Here is a 21,515-nt window from a genome sequence, read left to right as displayed (position 1 = left end):
ACTACCCTTGGCAAGTTGTTTCAAAAGTTGGCGCATTTAATCAAGATTTCAAAATAGTATAACACTTGCCACTTTTCTTGCCATTAAAAATGTTATTTTTATTTGAACGAAGAGTATCCTCGCAAATGGATCGGACGCAGTGGTACAATTTTATGGCATCCTCGTTCCCCCGATCTAAATCTAGTAGATATTTTTTACTGGGAATGCGTAAAAGAAAAAGTCTATTCAAAATCAATACAAAATCTATCAGAACTTAGCCATAAAATTGACACAGCGTCAGAGGAAATAAATGCAAGGAATTTTGATTGACCGGTGCAAAGGTCTTTTGTAAGGCGTTGCAGAGCCTGAATTCATGCTAGAGGAAAACAATTTGGAATTACTTTAGTTTCAGGAGAATAATTAAATAAGATCGATGGTTCGTTCATTATTTTTTTTTTAATTATTATAACCTATTATGTTTATTACATTAAATATTTGTTATGGACTGACTCAATTACATCTTTACTAAAAATAATTGCTTTCCTCTGGCACGAATACAGGCTCTCCAACGACGTACAAAAGATTTTTTCACCAGTCAAGCATTTATTTTTTCTGATGCTGTGTCAATTTTCTGGCGAAGTTCTGATAGATTTTGTATTGATTTTGAATAGACTTTTTCTTTTACGCATTCCCAGTGTGGTGAACCTAAACTCCACCTAAACTCCTTCTACTCTATGGTAGATGCCATATATTAATCATATAACGATTTGGCATTCTCTGTCAATATATATATCAAACACGTAATGCTTGTATTTTATTAATACATAATATTGGCGACGAGAAAAAAAAAAACTGAACCTAAATGGAAAAATTACGTAAAAAACGGAGCACCCTACGTGGGATGCTCACCAGACTCGATACCTACATCGAGCAGAGGGCGACGATGTCTGACGAGGACATCACCGCTCGCTCCGCAGCCTTGAAGGACACCATAACAGCACTGCGAGAGTTACAAGAGAAGATAGAAAACAAAACCATAGATGATAACGATGAAACAGCGTATTTACACGAACAAAATTACGGCTACGAATTCGAAGAACTTCACACTATTTTAGTATCAAAACTTTTAACAAAAAAAAACATTATTCAAGGTCAGCGACAGGAAGACCAACATAGAATATACCAATACCATAAGATTATACCAAAAATACAATTTAATCCTTTACATGAATCAGAAACGTTCAATAACTTTAAAAAACGTCTGGAAGTGTACTTTAGACTTAATGAAATTACTGAGCCCCACATGAAGACAAATATTCTTCTGTCTACATTATCACCAGAACTCCATGAAAAATTATGTGATTTAATAGCACCAGACGAACCATTGAATAAGACATTTAACGAAATTACTGAAACACTTGACGACTACTTAGACCCAAAACCTAGCAAATGGGTTCTACAACATAAATTTATATCGAGAACTCAAAAATCGGATGAAACAGTAGCGCAATACGCCGCAGATTTAAAAAAGCTCACTACCAACTGCGAATTTAAATGTCAACACTGCCAGAAAAACATTTCAGAAAGCTTTTTATCTCTTCAACTCATAAGAGGATTGAAAGATAGCGACGCACGTACAAAAATTTTACAAGACCGAACAGTATGTACATTTAAACACCTGACACAGATTGCAACATCTATTGAAATGAGTAAAGCAGAAAATACATCAATGCTTCCGAATGAACAACCAAGTAGTGACAATATCAATAAAATTTCCACTGATTCCTACAATAATCCAAAAAAATCTCCTTTTAGAGGAATCACACCAAGAGATTTAAAAGGGAAATGTTTCCGCTGTGGTTTAAATCACGAAACCAAGAAATGTAGCGCTATAAACATAACATGCTATAAATGCAAGAAGGTCGGACACTTAGCTAGTGTGTGTCTACAACGGCGCTCAGATGCGAAGCCCAGTAAGACTACACCGGATATAAATCAATTAAACGACTCAGCGATAAGCGATGATGATGAATGGAATGATATTAATGTTATATCTGGTGAAACATCCGAAAAATACATGATAACGGTACACATTGAACATGCTAAGATGAAAATGGAATTTGACACTGGAGCCACACTTACTTCTATGTCATTACGAGACTACAGAAAATTGAAAATCGGCAAAAGAATCTGTAAAACTAATATAAAACTCAAAACATACACCGGCGAAGTAATCGAACCTGCAGGTGTTGCATACGTTCAATGCAGATGCCAAGGAAAAGAATTCCACGGTAAATTATACCTCATCAACAACAACGTTGACCCCGTTTTTGGCCGGAGTTGGATGAAAGAACTCGAAACTCTAAATTTAGCAGACATAAAAACCTTACAGCAATCCGAAAATCTAGAATTAGACCAGCTTTTGGAACTTTACAAGACATCAGTATTTCGATCCGACTTAGGCGAAATACCCAATTACAGAGGACACTTAAATCTACAAGAAAACACAAGACCAATTTTTATCAAACCACGTAGAATACCGTACGCTTTAAAAACCAAAGTGGATGAAGAGATCGAGCGACTATGCAAACAGGGTGTCATCACGAAAGTCGACCACTCTGATTGGGGTACTCCAGTGGTACCAGTTGTCAAACCGAATGGGAGTATCCGATTGTGCGCTGATTATAAAGTTACACTAAATAAAGTCATACAAGATGAACAATATCCAATACCTATGATAGAAGATATATTTGCAGAGATGAACGGAGGTAAACTATTCTGTACACTCGACATCACCCAGGCATATCTCAACATGACAATGGATGAAGAAAGCGCAATGCTACAAACACTAAGTACGCATCGAGGCACTTTTAAGGTGAACCGCCTAATGTTCGGCGTTAAGGTCGCGCCGAGCCTTTGGCAGAAATTTATGGATAAACTCCTTCAAGATCTCGAAGGTGTAAAATGTTTCTTTGATGACATTATCATTCAAGGCATCAACAAAGAACAATTACTACAGAGACTTAAGCTCGTGTTAGACAAACTAAAAGAAAGTAACTTACGAGTAAACAAAAATAAGTGCCACTTTTTCAAAACAAGCATCGACTATTTGGGACACACTATCGACAAAGAAGGTCTACACAAAAACAGAGAAAAGATTAACGCAATAATTAAAACAGAACGCCCAGTCAACACCGCAGAATTGAGGACATTTCTTGGAATGGCAAATTTTTACAACAAATTTATACCCAACCTATCATCGATCACGAATCCACTGAACAACTTACTCAAGAAAGAATCTAGTTTTCGATGGTCTACAGAATGCGAACAGAGCTTTATACACATTAAAAAAGAAATTCTAAGCGAAAGAGTACTTATACATTTTGATCCCAAGAGGCCCTTGGTTCTTGCAACAGACGCATCTCCACTGGGAATCGGAGCAGTACTATCACATAGACTCCCAGATGGATCAGAAAGACCGATAGCATTCGCTTCCAGAACACTATCGGATAGCGAGAAGAAGTACAGCCAAATTGACAAAGAAGCTACTGCCATATACTGGGGATTGAAGAAGTTCTTTTATTATTGTTACGGTAGAAAATTTATCCTAGTGACAGACCATAAACCACTGACAATAATTTTCCACCCACATCAAACGTTACCAGCAATGAGTACAATGCGATTATTCCACTACGCTCATTTCTTATCTGGATTTGACTACAACATTGAATACAGAACTTCGCCTAACAACTCAAATGCAGATTACCTATCCAGGTTCCCAGTAGAAAACACAAAGGCAAACAAAATGGACCAGAATTACAGCTTTCAACTTCAACAAATACATACCATTGATGTCAACCCAAATATCATAGCGAAAGAGACAAGTATTGATTCCGATTATACACCATTAGTACTCGCATTACAAACTGGCCGATCACTTAAAACGCTCGGTTACAATGATAATGAATTTACTTTACAAGATGGATGTATACTAAGAGGAACGCGAGTCTTAATCCCAAAAACATTACGCGAACGAGTGCTGGACGAACTACACCTCGGTCACCCGGGCATTGTGAAAATGAAGCTACTGGCCCGCAGTTTTGTATACTGGAAAGGAATTGACAATGATATCGAAACAAAAGTTAAGTCCTGTAGAACATGTAGATTACAACAAAATGAACCAGAGAAAGCACCACTACACCACTGGGAACACCCAAAGGGCCCCTGGCAAAGGCTTCATATTGATTTTGCCGGACCTGTTTACGGATACTATCTTTTAATAGTTGTAGACGCATTTTCGAAATGGACAGAGATTATACCTACTAAATCAACGACAAGCTCTTGGTGCATCCAAAAATTGAAAGAACTATTTTGCACCTATGGAACACCTCTACTCCTTGTCTCAGACAATGGCCGACAATTCGTATCGGGAGAGTTCGAAAAATTTCTAAAAGACTGTATGATTTCGCACAAAACCTCTGCTCCATACCACCCTGCAACCAATGGACAAGCTGAACGATACGTACAAACAGTCAAGAGAATCTTACGAAGCTTAGAGGGAGAAAGGGGTAATCTTCACGAGAAACTTGTCATGGTAAAAACTCGCCTCAGACGGACACCAAACTTGAATGGTCAGACACCTTATCAGTTAATGTTTGGAAGAGAAGTTCGAACAGCATTACACTGCATGTTTAGAAACACCCATAAAAAAACTACATCGAAACATCAAGAGATCAAGGTCAGACAGTTGGAAGTCGGCGAACGAGTACAGGCCCGTGACTACACGAGTGCTAAGCACCATTGGCAGTTTGGTACTATCACAAGACGTCTAGGCCGACTTCATTATGAGATCCGCACCGACAACGGCGATGTCTGGCGCCGACACATCAACCAGGTGTTGGCTGCATCTTATATTCAGCAGAACAGCTAAGAGGTTAGGAGGGGAGAAATGTGGTGAACCTAAACTCCACCTAAACTCCTTCTACTCTATGGTAGATGCCATATATTAATCATATAACGATTTGGCATTCTCTGTCAATATATATATCAAACACGTAATGCTTGTATTTTATTAATACATAATACCCAGTAAAAAATATCTACTAGATTTAGATCGGGGGAACGAGGATGCCATAAAATTGTACCACTGCGTCCGATCCATTTGCGAGGATACTCTTCGTTCAAATAAAAATAACATTTTTAATGGCAAGAAAAGTGGCAAGTGTTATACTATTTTGAAATCTTGATTAAATGCGCCAACTTTTGAAACAACTTGCCAAGGGTAGTGTAGTACATTTTTTTTCAGTATGAAGCGTCAAAGTTGACTAACGATATTTTAGAAAAAGATGACTCACTAAAACTTAACTTTTTTTATTAAATTAACAATGTTTTGTGCATTAATTTGTTATACGATTAATAGCATATTTAATTAAGATCACGAAATTCAAAAAAACACAGCGAAATTGTGACATTGGTGATCACAGGACTTGAAAATGCGACCAAGGGTGTGGATTTTCAACTTTTTTGAAAAGTGTCTATTATTGCTGAACTAAGTGATATGGAATTTTTTTTTTATTTTTCCTATAGCTGGTATGACTTGGCCTTTCATCCTGTCTCAGATTATCGTTGAGTTTTGGGACACCCTGTATATATCACACTTTACTTGTATTTATTTGCTTTGCGTGGAAGTCAAACGGACTTCCCGCGTTTTGCGTCATCATATTTTATTGTTTTCAATAGTATACAGAATTACGGAGGTATATTTTTGTAACTTTTATACCATCAAAACCATATTTACAATAAACAGAAAATAGTGGAATAGATAATATTCTTATCAAACAATACTTTTCTAAACCTAATTAATTTATTTGATAGTAATAAGTCCCTAGATACAGAACTTCAAACAAAACAAATTAAAATGCTATCATCACTCATATTCTTCAGTCATTTTACATGAATGAGTTTTAAATTGATAGCTTTTAATATTTTATCATAGAAACAATAATAATTTATTGAAATGCTATTAACTTTGAGCCGAAACATATTGATGTACATTTTAATTGATTTTGTAATTACTTTACCACCATGTTTTAATTTTATGCAAATTCGATATTCAATATAAATTTTTATAGCGGCTGTTGCCCAATGGTTCAGACTTCAGATTGCAATGGATCGTAGGTTCAAAACTATTACAAGAACTTACTGTAAGGTAACCACTAACTACAATCCTTATGTTTTAAGGGAAATTAAAGAAAACTAAATCTTGCCAAAGAGCCATAGAACGCAGTGTTCTTGGAATAAAATTAATAGACAAAATCCGAAACTCGGACATTCGTTCACGGACTGGCATTACTGATGTCACGTCAGCCGAATGCACCCAGAAAGATGGGCACGGATCAGCACGCAATGGGTGCCTACAGAGGGACGTCGCCGTCGGGGCAGACCCAAGAAGCGCTGGCGTGACGATCTAGATGCCTTCAATATTAATTGGATACGAATAGCAGGAGATAGAGAGGACTGGAAGAAAATGGGGGAGGCCTTTGCCCAGCAGTGGGACAGTACGGGCTAACAAAAAAAAAAAAAAAAAAATGATTGATTGATTTCAAAAAGATTATTATCTAAATAAAATTTATGATCAACCGAGTTTCATTCAGTCAGCTACGTAATAATTTATCATCCGTGGCTACAAAAATAAGGCCAGAAAACCCGGCAAAATAACTATCAAAGAAAAAACACACACGAAAAAACATACTATCTATTAAACCAACCAAAGCTAACCTCAAAATTCCTTACCAGACAAATAAACCAACATCAGCAAATTAGCTTTCGTCGATTCAGGGCTTACAAAAAACGATATAACAGTTCAATACTCGTGACCTAGGGTTTATCATGAGTCAGGTCACGTAGCAAGCCCTAATAGGTCCTAGGGATCAGTTTGACAAAGGACTTTGTGGAATAAAATACCGAATCTTAGGTCTACAGGTACGTGGGGTCATGGAGACTAATTTTTGTGATAGTGTGTGTGAATGTTGTGGTAACATGTAAGTGTGTAACATAAATAGCTACAAATATTATCCAAATAGATATTGATTTCACATTTGTAATAGGAGATCAACTTGTTATTGTGCCTATATAAACACTTCACGGCTAAATCGTTCATATGATTTTATTGTAATACCCGACAAATCAGGTAGTCTAAGAAAGGCCTTAAAATCCCTAATTAAGAACAGATAACAATACATACAAAGCGATTTTGCGCGCATTATCTAGTGCCTATTTTGACTGCCTCCGTGGCGCAGTGGTTTAGGTCGCCACGCCGATACCACTGTGTCGGGAGGTCGTGGGTTCGATTCCCACACGGAACAATTATTTGTGCGATCCTCAAATAATTGTATCGAGTCTGGTTGTGCTTTGTGTCCGTTGTTTGTATGTTTGTAAAAGTCCCCGCGACACAAGAGCAATTCTTAGTGCGGGAGTTGTCTTTAAAAAAAAAACAAAAAAACAAAAAGTTCTTAAAGCTTCATTAAATTCACGTATACATCGCTACGAGTGTAATTTTCTCCCCATAATATCATAAAAAATCCTCTTAGCTTGCGTTTAAAGCAATCGTCGCCAAAATCTAATGCGGACGAAGGCGAATGATTAATATTAATTAAACGAAACGAAGCACAACCTTCACAACCAGATTAAAAAAGATTTCCCCGGATAATCTGCTTGCCAAGGAGGTAGGAAAATATACCTCTGAGATTTATACCAAGAAAATCGTGAAGAAAATATTACTGTATCTGTATTGTAACTAGCAACACGAATCTGGAAATATTTTAGATATTATAATTCAGTATAATCATATGAGAATGATATTATATTGCAACGGGTTTTAAACGAGATTTAAAAAGAAAATTTAATACCTTATTTGTTTTTCGTTTTGATCGAATTGCATTGACCGTGGTCACGGACTGACTCATTGATTGAGACAGCCTGTGACCCCAATTAAAATCGTTAATATGTGAATGTTTCTTACGATCTTTGCAGCCAGCTTATAATCTTAAAATCACGCCTTTATTCACCTTGGGTTAAGTAAAGTCTTAATAACGATCAATTAATAAAAACCAGCTAGGAAAAGTATTGCCAAGAGCATGACATTTCGATAGTATTAAGCTACTGATTTTCGTAAGGTAAGATAGATTGATAAATAATTAAATAGTAGTTGTAAAACGAACTTAAATAATATAGTTCTAAAAACAGAGAATAAAAGCAAGACACTATTCTCATAATATTTTACATCACGGAAGCACCCAGTCATAAGTCCAAGGATGACTTGTGTTAACGGAAAAAGGCTTAAAACACCCTGCACTGTCTTGATAAAAACTGTGAATGATTATCATAATACATTTTCACAAGATTTACCAAAAGAGAAACCGTATAAAACGGTAAAATAGCATTTTTTAAGCTTAAAAGAACCCAATCCCATAGACTTTGGATTACGTTACGAGGCACTGGTACAAACTACATGCATTCTAAATCTACGTCCAATTGAGTGGGTTGGCTTAAAACCTACACCACTGAAATGCTGAGCTTTCAGTATATAAATACGTGGAAGTTGAACTGAATATTCGTTATTTTACTAGTACCCAGTATCAAATACTTATAGTCTTAGCCACCACTTATAGATATCTATTAGATAGTTTATCAGGTGGTATTTTGACATTCGTTTTTATGTTGTCACAATATTTATTCTGCGCTACAATTCTCTATTTACTACCTATCGACTAACGATAACCGACCTGTCATCGAGAAATTTTGTATGAAAATCTGATCAGCGCCTCTGATGGGCGTCGTAGAAACTTTTTTGGCAGTACATTCTAAATGTCAAATGTCGATAGCTAGCTGGTTGTCGGGAGTCGATAGTGGTAGAGAATCGAGGTACAGTTCTGTGCCGATTCTTCAATAACTGTGACACTAGTCCCAAAATTACTGTAATTGGAGCTTTGATAGATTAATTAATATATTTTTATATGTATAAATGAATGCACCTCCAATCAGCCACTCTATAAAACTCAAAATTTAGTTGAAGGTTATCCATCCAAAAATTACCCTGAAACATCTAACTCAACCTCACAGAATGTGTGAAAAGTAGAATCTTTCTCTGTTTGACTAGAAGCAATTGCACACCGAATGCGCGCTCGTGTCTTAAGCATAATTTCTAAGTTACGTATACTATGTTCAGTCAATATATCACAAATACGCCTAAAGTAAATGTAGAATTTTGGAAGTAATATTTCCATTCCATTTCCCATTCGCTGCAGCGTGACATCTAAAAAGGTCACAGGCCACAGCTCAGTCGAGAGTAAATTCCAACGATTCACCGCCATTGCTCTGCGAATCGAAATATACTAACGTTTTCGACACGCCAATTAAGCGAATAGCTACCCCTCGCATGGACCTCTAACACGCAGATTTAAACCTTACGTACCAACATTTAGACTTCAAAATTGCGTGTACTATTTGGCATTCTGCATGATCCCCTATCACTCAAATTTAAACTTTCATTAGAGTTGTTAAAGTTGAAATTTGCATATAGAATAGATGAAAAAGATGGTATCGGTAAAAATACGAGGTTTGATCGGTAAATCTACGAGATGGTCACAGATTGCAGTAATAGCTTATTTTATACAATGTTTTGTTAATTTGTTGGTCACTGGACAGCGTTGGGAATACGGGTATTTGAGCGTAATTTCAAAATAAAACGAGAGATATGACATATTTATTTTCCGTTCATCAGTACGCGGTATACGGCTTCGAATTTTCTATATTTCTGCTTTGCTTTCAGATCGAGAAGTGTCTGTACAGTTAATCAATTTTCTACTTTTGTTGATACTACGATACGCTACTCGATAGTTGGCTAGACAATGGTAGTAAATCGCTTTTCAGCCTAACAATATTACAACGGATTTCAATACCTTGCTTATATATATATATATTCGCTTAGCCTTTGTTCCAAACTATGTTGGAGTCGGCTTCCAGTCTCACCGGATGCAGCTGGATACCAGTGTTTTACATGGAGCGACTGCCTATCTGACCTCCACAACCCAGTTACTTGGGTATTAACACGATACCTTTCGGTAAGACTGGTTGTCAGACTTTCAAGCTTCTGACTACTGTTAACGACTGTCAAAGATCTTCGAAAATGACAGCCGGGACCCACAATTTAACGTGCCTTCCGAAACACGGAGGAACTCGATATGTATAAGATGGTCACCCATCCACGGAACAACCTCGGCAAGCGTAGCTTAACCTCAGAGATCGATCCGTGCGGCTGTTGTAAACTAAGCCACGAGCTCCTCATTTCAATACCTTGCTTACGCTCATGTAAAAGTCGTATCACATTTATAAAATAAAACATATTAATAGTATTTCAAAATCTTACTCACGAAATAACATTCAAAAAGAAAAAAAACATCAACATATTCTTAACTGATTATTTGGTCATTATTTTTATACTCATGTCCTTTAATAGCCTACCCTTATGGTAAAAGGCGTGATATTATGTACGTATTTTTACACTAAAAACCATTTCCAACAGCAATTTCATATTACTTAAACTACCTATTACATCTTCCGTAATACAGTGTACCTACATCAACTAACCGACCAATTACAAGATGTACTATTCATCAAACGGTTAATGTTTATTAAGTGTCGTCTTAATTCAGTCACTAATCCTGCTGTCGGGACATAACTATGCTCTTGAAGGATTTATTGCGCTTATCTCTCTAACGTTTAGCAGTTGACTGAGTAATTAGTGTGTGAGCAAGATTATACAAGGAATTACTGAACAGTGAGGAGATAATGTTCCCAGGGCATTTTATTTCTAGTGAGTGAGCATGCTATTGCCGTGTTAAGTTGAATAAACTTTAGTTAGGTATTGTTTTGTCCAAATTTCTTTGAATTTTATTCATTTCAAGTAAAAATGTTTGCATTGTATCCTAAAACGCGTTTTAAATTTGATAGGATGGTTTTTGTCCGATCGTATTGTTGAAAATTGAACCAAAAAATCTGTGATATAGGTTTCAAAAAATGTACTCCGCCCGTCATCATTCTCGAAATGATACCTTTCCTAACACATTCGTTTAAAGTAGTAAATTGTATAGAAATCGAAGACAACGTGCTAGTAAATCTAAAAGTTCAGTCAATTAGCACCTAATGATGATACCAAAATCCGGATACCATCAACAACGAAGAAGTAGGAGGCGCACGGTGCCTTTACTTCAAACGCGTGGATTAATTTCATATCAGACTTCTGTATATATTATAGCTTTAAAACTAATAATAATAAAGACTAGTACTCACGAAGGCGGTATACCCCCGACGAAGACGTCGGAGTTGGTGTTGAACTTGCCGAAGACGAACTCCTTGCCGCGGGAGGTCTTGGTGAGGGTGGCGCCGTCCACTGTGAGTGTTGTGTGCTCGTCACGACGGGCCACCTGGTGGACAAGGATGGAGTTATATTGCTGTACTGCTCTTTTGTTCTTGGATTTTTTCATTATACTTACGTAATAATATATAATCTACTACTATATTGTTGCAGTATAATAGAGAAGGATAAGAGAGAGAGAAAAAGGTGAGACTTTGAGTCTACTACACCACATTGGCCAAGGTCTGGATTAGGTAAAATGCATTATTCTATAAGATCTGCACGACGAATTGCTTTAGTGCTGAGGGAACTTTTGCAGACATGCAGAGCACGGACTCAAAGTTCAACTATACCCTTTATGTGGGTCGTACCAATAAATTGTTCCGTGTGGGAAACGAACCCAGAGCTTACGAAACAATGTTAACGGTGGCGTAACCTTAACTACAGTATCACTGAGGTAGTCAAAGGATAAAATTATAACAACTATTTCTTACCTGAACTTTATGCCAATGTCCATCATTGAGGTTATTCCCAACAGTAATAATCTGGGCACCACCACCCAAATTATACCTTAACCTCAGCGCTCCATTAACGAGCTTCAACTCAAAAAAGTCGTAAGTGCCTCCGTCATCCGTGTACAAAAGTAGACCGTTTGGCTGGTCAGTTTTGAACTCCAATTCGAGGGTACCGTTCAACCCGACATTCCACTTTCTGAATTGGGAGTATGGGTTTTGTTTGTCGAGTACGAAAGCGAGATTCCTGTTGAAGGAGAGAGAGAGTAGACAGAAGAGTATGTAGCGCATGGTGGTGACGTGTTCTGACGACATCGTGTCACGTCACCAAGCTACGCCGGAGGTGTTACACCTTCTGCGTTTCATTTCTCGCGTCTGCAACAAAGAGAGGAGCTTTATTATTAAATAGTCGCATGTATGACGTAGTAGGTAGTAGTGACGTCACTATCGCGATATTTGGTATCTTCAGAATCCAAGATTTTAATTTGTTTTGATCCGTAAGAGTATAAAGGTGCTTTTGTGGAGAAGCTAAAAGCCTTATATAGCCCTGCAAAAGTTTGGCCTACTGCACTTCGAAAAAACATTTTTTTGACCATCACAAAACAACGAGGTTGGTATTTACTCGCTAGCATTACCTTACTGTTATTTTGGTAACTGAATATAAATTTTCCGGTCGACCATACTATATATATGTTCTGTCTGAGTGTGTCTACCCACAACCCATTCAACCATCTTCTTCTTAGAAAAACCCCTCTATTTGCCGAAGAAAAAGCAAAAGGATGTAACAAACAATCGAACAGTGATTAGATTTATTTGTATCTGTTCCTATCGAATAAGCAATAAATATCCGTGGCTATCCGCTTCCCTTTGGTTTTCCTCAACCGTGTCGGACCGTGTCTGCGTTAATATAAAACGATTTCAGGACAAATTAAACCTTTATTACGCTTAATATGATTGTATAATGCCTCTGAAATGAGAAGGTGTTTTCGTACTGAATTGTTCGACACATACCTTGATATTGTATAATGGTATAATGTAATGTAATGAGAAGTAAGGCTATTGCTATTCATTATTGCCTACTACAATAATAAAAATACCTTTATTGAAAACTTTGAGACAAAAAAGACTTTGCTGTCTATTTTCGTTATCATCATAAACACGTTACATAAAAGCACCGCCTCTACACCGCATAGAATCAACCCGCATTGTCTTCAACTGTCACCAGCAGTATTACACAATACCAAAACGTGATAAGCGTCATAAGAAAACAAAATATATGTAAGTAGTAGACATGAAGTACGTAGTGCAGGTAAAAGCCACTTGGATATCACAAAAGAGCTGCAGATGCTGGGAAAACTAGGCCGGCTGTTGGAGAATAGATGGACTATGAAATAGATGCGGTATTTTAGATAGACGACAAGTATTTATAATATTACAAGCCGGGTAAGAACCTGTGAGGTGGTATAAGATAATTTTAACAATTTTGATCAAATATCTTTTACAATTGGAAAAAAGGTTTATCGTATTACTAATACATACATAAAAATAAAGACAATAAACAACAGAAAATATATATAATAACAAGCCTTGGGAAGTACGCAGACGACAAAACTTACTCCGATGCTAAGGGACTTCTTTTGCATTCAAATCTTTCACTTTATTGGCATTCATACCTACTTACTTTTATTTACCTTCCGGTTATGAGTACTTAAATATTGATAAAATCGCACACTATACATAGATATGTAGCAAAGAAAGTCAAAAATTAAAACTTTGGAACAAAAAACGCGTAACCAACATCGCTATCCAAAAAATGAAGTGCAGAATAAAAAGACAGCGTCATTAATTGATGGCTCGTCCAAACTTTTACAACTGAGTGGTGATTCCGCGCGGGAAGCACCCAGTCATCCCCAACAGCGCTCGAGCGGAAAGTTGGCACCGGCCCCGGCCGGATTTTACCGGTTCCAGTCGGTTTTTTCACCGATTTTTTCCTCTCCAAGACGGTTTTTTCCCAACGACTGATTTGACGTAAGCACGAGACTTTTTTCCAATTTTCTTTTGGCGTTCTTATTAATTGTTGGGACCATTGTCTTTGTTTCTTAGTGCAAGGAATAAAAGGGAACAAGACAACATAGGAGGACATTCTTCAGCTTTCGAACACAACATTTAATGCTTGTTGTATTTTGGAAATTGCATCATACTAATAGCAACTCGCCAACAATATCTTATTGATAGTGGTCAACCCATTGATCAAATGTTTCAGGTCACTATTTTCTTTCCCATTTCCAACGAACAAACCCAAGACAACGACCGTGACCGAATTTTAACATCCCATCCGAACCAACAAATCACTCAGCTCAAATACCACCACACCACCCATCTTCGGAATATTCGCTCCGTAAGTCACTTAACTCTACAAGCATCTAAGAAAAGGCACTAAAGTGTACAGTTTAGTGAACAGTCGATATTTTTTCTTGACACTAATAGGGTGGAGTGGAGAGCTGAACGCTGGACAAGTGGGCTCCGTACTAAATGTCACGCACACGTACTAGACAGCCATTTAGGGATCTTGCGTTAGCTTATATTTTATATTTGAATGCTACCAAATAAAATAAAATAGTTTGGTGGAAACCTTAAATGGAACTATAATATTTTCGATTTTATTTCATTGCATTATCTGTACTTGCTGCTTGCATGAAGGTGTTAATCGGGGACCTAAACAAATTAAAAGTTTTTTAATGACAGCCTAACTAATATTAATAAGGCTCTACCATAACACTACAACTTACGGGAGCGATTAATTACATTATAGGAAGAGAAACTGTAAAAACTGCTAATATATCGGTAGCCAACATCATAGTAAAGTTTCATGAGTAAATGTCCAACAGGGTACACACCATTCAAACCTATAAAAAGCTTTATAGCCGTAGCACTATAACTTTAAACATAAAACAAAGCCACTTTTAACTTCAAAATGACCTCAACGTTCAATATTTCATCTACCTCTATAATTCTTTTAGCGCCTTAATTCATCAAGCTACTAGTTTTTCGGTCCCCTAAGGGGTTCTTATAGTTTTCAATTTGTAGGGTAAGAGCTGGGAGCCAATAATGTGGGATATAGATTACCCTGCCGCTGAAACGTGACACTTTACCCTTTGGGGGTACGTTTTTATCCCCTAATATTGTACGTAATGATTTAGGTATTCACTTATGGATAGACTGTTTTATTAAGTTATTTTTGGGACTTGGTAAATGTTGAAGTTACGAAATTATATTATTATGGCTGTCACGCCAAATAAGTTTAGTGGCAATTGAGAGCTCTGAGTATCCCTGAGATATTGTGTAATTTTTTGCCTATAATACAGTTTTTACCAATTAAAAGAACGTTGTATTTAGGCACATAAGTATTTAGGTAAGCACTGATGGCAGATTTTCTAACCAGGCAAGAATATTTGGACTGTCTAAGTAACGAAGTCAGTAAATTATATTTCAACTAAATAGAAAGAAATTCCCACATACTACTAGATATTTCATTTCATACTGTGTATACTGTATGATAGTGATTTATAGAAGTTGTTCACTACAAGTTTCTACCGCCAGCTCAAACTTAGACCTGCAGCCAAAGGTATGAGTTTATTTCTTAAAAACTAATGCTTAAGACATATTTCTGCTTCGCTTTTAAAATATTTTATATAACTGGACTTTTCGTTTTCCAACGGTAACCCACTTTTACTTTTAGTTTAGTTTCTGCTAGTATAGCCAGCAATATGCAGCAATATTGCCGAAGTTGTATTTTTATTGCATTTAAATAAAATATTTTATAACCTAATACGTCAGGGATACGTCTACTCCTATCTTTACTAATATTATAAAGCTGAAGAGTTTGTTTGTTTGAACGCGCCAATCTCAGGAACTACTGGTCCGAATTGAAAACTTCTTTCAGTGTTAGATAGTCCATCTATTGAGGAAGGCTATATATCACGCTACGAACAATAGGAACCGAGTACCAGTAAAAAATGTTACAAAAACGGGGAAAATTATGACCCATTCTCGCTTATGTGACGCAAGCGAAGTTGCGCGGGTCAGCTAATAATATCATATATTTCATTCAATACCAAAATTACCCTTTAATGACAAAACAAAAATTGAAGCACAAAAAAACACGCCCAATCTTAAGTACTATTTTCCAATACACAAACTTACAACAAATCAAACGATTCGAAGGAAAGTAAAGCATAAATCGCAAGCCACAAACATCGTTAAATACACGAAGAGAAACCGTGGAAACATATCAATACTCAACACCTGGCCGCCACTGAATTATAGTTATATATCCTCAAACCAACGGCTTGGAAGTAACTCGTACCCACGGCCGCCTACCCATTTATTACCATCATTCCAAAACGACTAAACTACCTTATATCCTACGACACTTACGTCTTTTTGGACTGAGTTTTCCCATCTACCCACACACTAGTGTATTACAAAATGTCTTAACTCACCGTGAGCCAACGACACTTACGCCCTTTTGGACTCAGTCGTCGAATGGACCCGTTAGTGCAGACACAATTTTCTTGTTATAAAATGCTATGGACTATGTAAGGATAAATCCATTAAAGGAGTTGACGAAGGGTAAATTGAAAGATTGACATCTTATTTTATAGTAACGGACACGAGGGCTTTTTGCTATGCATGTCTATTGGAAAGGGTCTTTCATATCAATAACTTATTTGTATGTAGTAGAATAAAAGCATTAGACAGGAGTAATATTTCTACACTTATAATTTTATTCCAGTGCAATATTTCTTAATTATTATTCTCGTCTAAAAAGGTCATATTATTCAAACAATTTCTTCACTACAGTCTGCTAAGTTTCACTACGTTTAAGCACTATTTTAAAATCTAAATATTCATATTCCACATAAATTAAAATAATGTATACCGTCTCGCCGTTTCATATTTCACTCGAATTTAAGAAAATGGGGCACAAAATAAGTCGTATTAAACGCTTTTATAATGTCGATGCATTAACGAAACGCGCTGTCATATCAGTTGGAGTGACAGATGACAGCTACGACTGACAGTTTGTTCTCAGCGCTGTCACTGAGCGCACGACAAAATTGCTTTGTGATTAAAGTTATCGTAATCAAAATTTTATATACGGACGTTGTTTCGGTGAATATTTTCTAAAATAAAAAAAGATTATTAAGTGTTAGTGATAAAAAAGGGACCAAAATGAGACTGTTGAAGTATAATGTGGTAAACAAATTCAGTAATTATCTTCCCGAGCCCGGAGACTTCGAAATAGTTCATGAAAATGTACCCACACTGAAGACCGGCGAGTTTCTCGTCAAAGCTGAGTATATAAGCGTTGATCCTTACCTCAGGTCATTTGCCGGCCGTCGCAAGGTACCTTACGAACAATTCGGCTTCCAAGTTGGCAAAGTTGTCGAAAGCAAGAACCCCGAATACCCGGTGAATACGTACGTAGTTTCACATTCCGGATGGCGTGAGTATGCGGTCCTGAACGGCGATGCCGACGACATATTTGGCATAAAACCCTACGAACCACAAATTGGGGACTTACCCCTGTCTCTCGCGGTAGGAGCGCTGGGAATGCCCGGCATGACAGCTTACCTCGGCTTGTTGGAAATATGCAAGCCGAAAAAAGGTGAAGTAGTCTGCGTAACGAGTGCCGCCGGGGCTGTCGGCTCGTTAGTCGGCCAAATAGCAAAATTAAAAGGCTGCACTGTCATCGGGTTTGCGGGTTCCGATGAGAAAGTACGAATTCTGCTAGAAGAGCTGGGTTTTGACTACGCGTTCAACTATAAAACGACGGAGGATATTAAGGGAGCTATACGGGGTGTAGTGAACGGTATCGACTGCTTTTTCGACAATGTTGGCGGAGAGCTTGCCGCAAATATCCTGGCGTGCATGAACGAGTACGGCCGTGTGGCTGAATGCGGTTCTATAAGCACGTACGGTTCGACGTCGCGTCACAAAAGGCCAGCAGTTCCTAGCTCCGTAAAAATTACGTCGTTCGGCTTCACACAATGGGACTGGTCGCAGCAAAGCGCCGCCTTACGCCAGCTCAGGGAGTGGATACAAAAAGGCACCATTAAAGTGAAGGAGACCGTTGCGAATGGTTTTGAAGAACTTCCAGATACGTTCATCGCGATGTTGAGAGGCAACAACGTCGGCAAGTCTGTTGTTAAAGTTTGATCCTTATGTTGTTGCAATTAGGTTTGAAACATATTAGCTTTGGTCTTGAGTTGGTGCTTTTAGAAATAAATTGACGTCGGCGGAATTGAAAGGGTTTGTATTTATTTGGCTCACGGGCGTGTGTCCATTATATTTCAGTCGATTGTGAGTTTCCTTTGAGCTTGTTTGTTTTGGATTAATACTTCGAGTCTATTGTTTATTTTGTGAAGCACTAAATGTAAACAAAGGAAATTTTGTGATAATTAGTCGAGATACCTACAAAATAACAATATATATTCTTTATACGTACTGTTCTTGCAAAAAAATACTTGTTTGAAATGTTTCTGCTTGCTATGTATGGAATTGTATAACGGGTATATTTTTATCTTAAAATGTATTGAATGTCATCATATATTATCTAGATTGTTAGTCTTTCTATAAAATGTAATGTCCCACTTTACGAAATAGCGAATACTAATGATCAAAGCTAACATTTAAAAAGCTTTAAAATATAAAACCTTTAATAAATGACCGGTTAGTTTTATTTACATTTAAACATTTCTGTATTTGCGTAAATTGTAAAAGTATCATATTATTCCTGTAACAGCCTTTTAGCAGGAAAATAGAGTCATAAATACAAATTCTTATTTTGATAAATTACTCTACATGATGGTAATGAAAACATTAAAATAACTGCAGGATCCAAAAGTTATTTTGCTAACATTTCGACATCTACTTATAATGTACAGTGGCTTTGACTGTTAAGTACAGAAGTTAAGTAGTGTCTGGCAAACTTTGAAATTTATTTAATAAAAGAAAACAGTTTTTGGAACACGCATCATCTTGTTTCAACTTGGATTCGAAACAAACGTGGTATTCGATATATGTATGTATTGTAAATAAAACAGGAACACCTCAATATACACTACATAGTACTCGTAATGTTAAAACAGAAAAAGCAGCAATATTGGAACATGCGTGAATAAAATTTGCAGTACCTACCTACAGTCCTTTTATCTTATTACTTCAATAGTTTAAAACTTAATTGAAAGTGACAAAAGATGCATAAACGACTTAAGTAAATAGTCTAATCTTTCCTCATAGCATCGAGGTCAATGCCCTTTCATTACCTTATTTAAATAAAGTCATATTCAAACAGCTGCTATCTTCAAGATAAAACCTATAAACGTTTGCCACACATCATGTAAATGTACCTACAAACAAAATTATACCAAGCGCATAGAACCCTGGGCTACGACGGTAGACCATTACAATGATAATATTAGAGATATCATCTCGATAAGTTATGAGGAGACTGATTTACTAGCCTTTGTTATTGCAGGACGTTATAAGATGGTTGGTTGATTCTAGGAATGCTGATTTATACGACTATACCTTTCTTACATTAATGAAAAATATATACCTACCTACGTAGGATTTACTTGGGATTACGTATGAGGATTTACTTGCTAAATTTCAGACGGCATCAGAGAATGATTTTATTCCATTCATATAAGCCCAAAAGCATGAAGACATTTATAACTATTATAAACAGTATAAGATAGACTCGAAAGCTTGTAAAGCTAGAATAGTAAAGCAAATAATAAAGTAAAGCTTAATATTTAACTATAGAAACGATTCGTCAGCATCATGACCAAAAAGATGATAGCGGAAGCCGGATAGCCAAAGAAACGTTTCAAAAATATACCATGTACAGCAAAGTGAACGTTTAAGATCCTAGAATGCAGGGTAAAACTAACCCCAAAACTATAATAAACCAGCACAAAGCCCAACAATAACAAACAAAGAATATCCTCCACTACTCATCATCACATAACTAGCAATTTACTCCTTCATATTATTACATACAAATCCTAACTAATGTCTGTCTGTTGTAACAAAAATAACAGCTTTGCCGTCATCCTCTCGAATAATGATCACAATTTACTTAGAGGATATACTATGATGAGTCGTGTATGACAAAATGTATGGATGTGATGAAACAAACGAAGGTTTGTAATGATCATACCAAGTGGCGTTCTCTGGTCTCTGCCTACCCCTATAGGAAGAAGGCGTGATTACTTAAGAATATTACCACACTTTACCCACTTTCATCTTTATCTTTTTTATTTGGAAAGCTACACAAATTGTTTATTTTTATATTTATTTTCGACTACTGATGAACGCCCATTACATTAACAAAGAATTAAGACTTGAGATCTTCTTCTTCTTCGTATGGTTAGTGGTCGACCTAGTGTCAAAGTTATTCAAGCCGCCGAAAGGCCTTTGACATGGCTTAACGACTATTATCGTAGTAGATAATAGCCGGGACCGACTTTTAACGTGCCCTCCGAAGCACGGAGAAGCCCAGTTCAAATACCACTATGCGGTCACCCATCTATGGAGTGACCGCGCCAAGGATCGCTTAACCCACAGATCGTTTACCGACCGGTGAGCGCAACTGGCTATGGGCGCCTTCTTGACTTGAGATAAACATATAAAAAATAAAAACACATCTTGAAAAATACATACTAGCAACTGTGACCAAACAACAACAATTTTGGTTTGAAGGTAAGATAAGCGAAGGTAAAGCAACTAAAGGGATTCGTATTCGGCATCTCCCGACTGTAAACTCGATATCTTAAGCATAGGGCTTCCTAGTGTCCCAGCACTAGTTATTTGACGCTTAGTGTCTGTACAATACAATGTACTACGTGTAAGATCTTAACTTTACTATTCTTGTTCCCATTCTTTGATATCTATATACTGTTTTTTACTTTTATTACTAATGAAACGGCATTTTAAAAGCTAGTCCAACAGCACAAGTCTAGTCCAACATTTTTCATATAAATGTTTAAGGTAACAAAGTGTATGGTAACAGCCACACATCTACAAGATTTTCCTAATATTCATAACCTCACTTAGTTTATTCTTAAAACTTTAACATGAACACAGCCTCGCTACCACACACAATTTTCCTAGAAAACTTGCTTTGTAGTGGTTTAGAAAACATCGCCACAGTCTACTTCTTTTCGTACGTGTAGTGGTAAACCTCAAAGTTGTTCAAGGCGTCCGAAGGCCTTTGGCGTGGCCTAATGACTGTTACATTCTTGACAACAACCGGGACTGACTTTTCACCACCCATCTAAGGAATGTCCGCGCCAAGGGTTGCTTAACCTACAGATAGTTTATCGTTCGGAGAGGGCAACTGGCTATAGGCGCCTCAGTGAGTAGTGACCTACAAAGATCAAAAACGAAAACGAAATCCGCTTCATTACTCTACCAACCTATTCTGAATACATTGAAACGGACATTGAATACAAAATCCTATCAAATGAAGGCCACAAAGAGTTTTACGTTATTAAAAGTCAGTAACGACACTAATTGGTCGCCCAGTGATGTTTGTTCGG

The 21,515-nt window shown here is 37.0% G+C and overlaps 1 protein-coding gene and 1 pseudogene across 4 annotated transcripts in view; one reads left to right on the top strand and one right to left on the bottom strand.

The window, feature by feature from the left end:
* The window catches only part of Nrx-1 (Neurexin 1), a 196,038-nt gene that overhangs the window by 158,816 nt on the left and 15,707 nt on the right, over nucleotides 1-21,515 (bottom strand). For all 4 annotated transcript variants that reach the window (XM_076126468.1, XM_076126469.1, XM_076126472.1 and 1 more), the window contains exons 2-3: nucleotides 11,887-12,279; nucleotides 11,329-11,462 (exon numbers count right to left, since the gene is read on the bottom strand). In XM_076126468.1, coding sequence (XP_075982583.1) covers nucleotides 11,329-11,462; nucleotides 11,887-12,219 — 467 coding nt within the window. In that variant the 5' untranslated portion in view covers nucleotides 12,220-12,279. The remainder of the gene's footprint in view (nucleotides 1-11,328; nucleotides 11,463-11,886; nucleotides 12,280-21,515) is intronic.
* LOC142980992 (prostaglandin reductase 1 pseudogene) lies at nucleotides 17,009-18,621 on the top strand (annotated as a pseudogene).

This window comes from Anticarsia gemmatalis, chromosome 19, assembly GCF_050436995.1.
Source record: "Anticarsia gemmatalis isolate Benzon Research Colony breed Stoneville strain chromosome 19, ilAntGemm2 primary, whole genome shotgun sequence".
Lineage (NCBI taxonomy): Eukaryota > Metazoa > Arthropoda > Insecta > Lepidoptera > Erebidae > Anticarsia > Anticarsia gemmatalis.
This window is presented reverse-complemented; position numbering and strand designations above follow the sequence as displayed.